Source organism: Saccopteryx leptura, chromosome 3 (genome assembly GCF_036850995.1).
Source record: "Saccopteryx leptura isolate mSacLep1 chromosome 3, mSacLep1_pri_phased_curated, whole genome shotgun sequence".
In the NCBI taxonomy this organism is placed as follows: domain Eukaryota; kingdom Metazoa; phylum Chordata; class Mammalia; order Chiroptera; family Emballonuridae; genus Saccopteryx; species Saccopteryx leptura.
The window spans coordinates 112,719,005-112,723,759 of NC_089505.1; the positions used below are offsets into that span (position 1 = coordinate 112,719,005).

At 60.8% G+C, this 4,755-nt stretch overlaps 1 protein-coding gene across 1 annotated transcript; it reads right to left on the reverse strand.

Annotated features, from left to right (window-relative positions):
* Positions 1–1,092: 1,092 nt before the first annotated feature.
* On the reverse strand, positions 1,093–3,995 carry POU3F1 (POU class 3 homeobox 1). The gene has a single exon (XM_066375908.1). It carries the CDS (start codon positions 3,949–3,951, stop codon positions 2,599–2,601), a length of 1,353 nt encoding a protein of 450 aa, XP_066232005.1. The 5' UTR covers positions 3,952–3,995; the 3' UTR covers positions 1,093–2,598.
* Positions 3,996–4,755: the final 760 nt, after the last annotated feature.

Genomic DNA, 4,755 nt, shown 5'->3' on the forward strand with positions numbered 1-4,755 from the left:
AGCTAAGGCAGGAATCACCCTGAGCATAAGTGAATTCAGCGAAGATCATTGGGTCTATAATCTTCATACAACATCAGGGTGTTTTGTGGACTGGCACGAAATTTCTGGTGGACTGGTTGGTTGAAAAACATTGTTTTAAGGAAAGATCTTGGTTGGGACGTAGGTAGTCTTGAGCTTTGAGCCTGGATCATGATCTGTCTCCACCATCCTGCCGAAGGCTTGAGAGGGGGATGTCTGAGTATGACTATGCCCTTCACCCAGGTCATGACTGCACAGCTGTGGGGTCCTCCCATAGGCATGTGAATCAATGTGGGGGTGGTGGTGGTCCTTGGGTGTCCATCCCTAGAGAGGAGGTGGCAGAGTTTTTGGCGGCACAGTCGTTTACACCCCACTCTTCCACAGGAGAGGCTGAGACAGGTGGTTTGTTTGCTGAGAAGTAGGGCAGCCTTTGCTGACGCAAACAGGTAGGGCTCCCTCCCCAGGCCCACTCAACTCCTGAAGGACCGACCACTGTGAGCACTGCCAGTGGATCCAGGTAGGATTAGACACCATTTGCTTGAGGTTAGAGAACTAGCTGGGGCTGGCTGATGGGGCCTGACCCAGCTTCCAGATGCCTCAGGACCTGGAATGGTGAAATTGGCCCTGACCCCACACATAGAGTGCAAAGTGAAACCAAAGTCAGGGGCTGGGGTGTTGAGTAGGGGATACAAAGATGCCAGGCTAGTGGTCCAGGCTAAGGTAGGCTTTTTCCTTGGGTAAGAAGAGCAGTGGCGTTATGCCTGAGAACTGGCTGACCCAAATTCAGTGTGGTGTCTGCGGCTCACTGTCCTGGCCATCAGGATAGTCTGTTTATGGAAGGGGACACGAGGCAGCTTCATCTTCCCTAAACTCACTCACTGGAGGCTGGGACCAACTGTTGCCCAAGTAACAGGCTATTCTGAAAGTGGCCAGTAAGGAGGTTTGGGTGGTTGCTTTTCTCGTGAGGCCAGGACTTTAGGGGAGGTGAGCCAGGGTATGCCATCACTTTACCCACAAACCCACCCAACCCTGGGAGTAAAGAGGACAGGACACAGCCCTGGGGTACATGTTTATGTGAGTAATAAAATATTTACTATAACATAAATATAAAGGGAACTTCCCAGTCTACATTATTATTATTATTTTTTGCAATAAAGATACAAAGAGGATGCATCAAAACATTGTTCCAAAAAAATAATAAAAATAACAAAATTTAAATTCAAACTGTAATAAACAAAACAAGAAATGGAGAAGGGGGAAGCTCCAAACACATCCAGAAAATAAATAGAGATGGGCCAGAAATCTGGAAATCATATCAAAATATCTTTTTCGGATTAGTCGGTGTACAAAATCCTTTAGGATGGGGACGGAGGGTAACCGGAAAACCAAAAATAAAAATCAAGCACAAAATGTTTCTTCTCCCCGCCAGTGTGTACATATCTCACATATTTACATGGTTCCCACCTCACCCCAAACTTGGGGAATTTCTCTCCCAGCCTTCCGCATCCCAGGGGGCTGCAATGGGAGCAGACAGAAGCTGCAGGGACTCAGTCAGAAGGCTCTCAGGGAACGGCTTATTTCTACAGCTGGTTAAAAAATACCTCCAACTTTTCCAAGTTTCGTTTGTTTGTGGCCTGGAGGGCAGAGCCCCGCGGGGAGCGAGGGCCCTGGTGCGCGGTGGTCAATCTGCAGCGGGGCAGAGGCCCCTTCCCATTGGGGTGCGGGTGGGAGCGCAGACCCCTACAGCGTGGCCGGGAACCGAGCTGGAGCTCGGATAAAACGAAACGAAAATGAGCACTCGGATTTTTTTTGTGAGTTTTTTTTTTGTTTTTGTTTTTGTTTTGCTCTTTTGGGGTAGGGTAGGAAAGGTGAAGGGAAAAAATAAATTAGGCTAGATTAAAGCTTTGGCTATTTCCTGCTTTTATACACAGACACGGCTCTCGCGGCCTCCCCTCCGGGGCCCCGATAAATACAGTATACAGCGATTTAAATTAAGGGCGCGGGCGGAGTTAGAAGGACCCCAGGAGCCGAGAGGCTCCATGAATAAATAAAAAGCGTAAAAAACCAAGCCCGGAGGAAGAGTAAGGGGGATGGGGCGCATCCTTATGGGAGAGACGAGGAATGGAGCGAATAAAGTGACAGTTCCCCACTCTCGATCCGCAGGCTCGGGTATCCGTGCCGGGGAGAGGGGACGGGGAACCCTCCTTTTTTCGTCCTCTCTCCCGGGGAATTCCTAACCCCGTACCGCGTTACCTGTCGCTGTGGGGAGGCCGCTGCCGGGATCCGGCCCCGAACAGCCCGGGGAGGAGGGGCGGGGGTCTTCAAGGGAATGGGGGCAGGGAGCAGGCGGCGGGCAGGATGCCCAGGGTGAGTTGGCGGTCCGGATCTTCCCTTCTCTCCCCCGGGGTTCGAGCGACGCAGCCTATCCGTCCTCTTCGCCGCTCACCAGAGAAGATCGGCCGGGTGTTTGGTTTTGTTCGAAAGTTTCTGGGCTTTTTGTAAAATCCAAAGCAACCGAACAAAAAGAGTACAGGCCGCGCGGCGCCTCGCCGCGCGCCGGCGGGGGCCCGGCCCGCGGGGTCACTGCACCGAGCCGGGCAGTGTGTGATGGTGGTGGTGGTGCAGCGCAGCCGGCGGGGGCGGCGGGGGAGCCGAGGGCGGCGACGCGCCGCCCCCTCCAGGCCCCAGCTCGCCAGGTGCGTAAACGTCGTCCATGGGTGGGTGGCCGGTGCCGGCCGCGGGGGTCATGCGCTTCTCCTTCTGCCGCCGGTTGCAGAACCAGACGCGCACCACCTCCTTTTCCAGCTGCAGGCTGTCGGCCAGGCCCGTGATCTCGTGCGCCGAGGGTTTGGGGCACTTGAGAAAGTGGCTCTCGAGCGCGCCTTTGACCCCCACCTCGATGGACGTGCGCTTCTTGCGCTTGCGGCCCTGCGCTGCGATCTTGTCCAGGTTGGTGGGGCTGCCGCTGGACGAGTCGGTCTCCTCCAGCCACTTGTTGAGCAGCGGCTTGAGCTTGCACATGTTCTTAAAGCTCAGCTGCAGGGCCTCGAAGCGGCAGATGGTGGTCTGCGAGAACACGTTACCGTACAGCGTGCCTAGCGCCAGACCCACGTCGGCCTGCGTGAAGCCCAGCTTGATGCGCCGCTGCTTGAACTGCTTGGCGAACTGCTCCAGGTCGTCGGAGCTGGGCGCGTCCTCATCCGAGTGCTCGCCCACCGAGGAGCCACCGCCGCCAGCGCCTGGGTGCAGGTGCGCCGCCGCTGCGTGCAGGCCGCCGGCGTGTGCATGTCCGTGTGCATGTCCGTGGGCACCCAGGTGCGGTGGAGGCGACGGCTCCAGCTGCGCCTCGTGGCCGTCCTCATGCAGCGCGTGGTGCAAGCCCGGCCCCGCGCCACCGCCGCCCGCCGCCAGCATCCCGGCCAGGCCGCTGCCACCGCCCCCCGGATAGGCCGCTTGCGCGTACAGCCCGAGTGGCTGAGGCTGGTGGCCCCCGCCGGCCCCTGGCGACGGCGACATAGCCGGGCCCAAGTGGTGCGCCGTGCCTCCCTGAGCCCATGCCGCGCCCGCGTGGGTCGCCCCCTGGTGCACCAGGCGCGCGTGGAAACCGCTGCCGCCGCCGTCGTCGGCTCGACCAGTGCCGCCACCGCCCGCCTTGCCGTGTTCCAGGTGCGGCCCGCCAGCCCAGTCGCCGCCGCCGCCTCCTCCCGTGGGTAGCCACTGGGGGTGCGCTAGGCCCACGGGGTGGCCCGCGCCCGCGCCCAGCCACTCGTGGTGCATTAGCTTCTGCACTTCGCGGTATGCGGCCCCCGCGTGCAGCCGTTCAGCTGCCGCCGCCGCTGCCGCGGCCGCCGCAGCGTCTGGGTGCATAAGCGGTCCCGTGCCCCCAGCTCCGCTGCCGGGGCCCCGCGGCAAGTACTGCGCGGTAGTGGCCATGCCGCCCCGCGCCCTACGCCTCGTTACCGCCGCCGCCGCTTCGCTCCGTCTGCGGGCCCTGCCGCGGAGCTCAGCCGGCTTAAAGCCCCGACCCGCTCAACGCTCCGAAGCCCCACCCACCCGCCGCCCATTGGCTGCCCGCGGAGCCGCCTTCTGTCCCTCGGACCCAGTCCCCGCCCTCCGCGCCCGCCTGCAGCTCGGCCCGGCCGCCCAGAGCTCGCCATTGGGCCTCGCTCCCGGGGTCCCGCGCGCCGGCCGTGTTGATTGGCCTCTGGGGCTTCATTCACGGCCCCCATCGTCCGCGTACACACTCACGCCCCGGGGGCGCGGCCGCCACGTGGGGAGTGGCGAGGGGTGGCACTGGGACCGCACCCCCTCTCCTCCTGGCTGCGTGGGCCTCGCTTTCCCCCTGCGCTGGAGGCTTGGAGACTGGTGGGTCCCACTCTCCACACGAGCTGAATTTCCCCGTCTCCTGCCCGGGCGGCCAGAGGCGGCGGCGAGGATTGCGGGCTCCGGGAGGCGCTCAGGCTCTGAGAAGCAGCTCAGCCCCGCGCTCCTCCCTGGGTGGTGCCGCTGTCGGCTGGCTAGGATTCCCGCGGATCTTGGCGGCTGTGAGCGGGAGGTGGCGTGGGTCCCCGACTCAGTTCCGGCGCAACTGCTCACCTTGCCCGCTTTTCTCCCGTGGTTTATAGCGGGCTTAGAATAAAGCCTCAGAGCTGTGCTTTGCGCATCTCCCCGGCGCGTCTCCTTTCACCTTTTCTCCTAGACTCAGCGCTGCAACTACACGGACCTGCGTTGCCCTGA

Bases quoted from the DNA above. Each gene is read 5' to 3' on its own strand.
- POU3F1 (XM_066375908.1), bottom strand. From the start codon at position 3,951: ATGGCCACTACCGCGCAGTACTTGCCGCGGGGCCCCGGCAGCGGAGCT.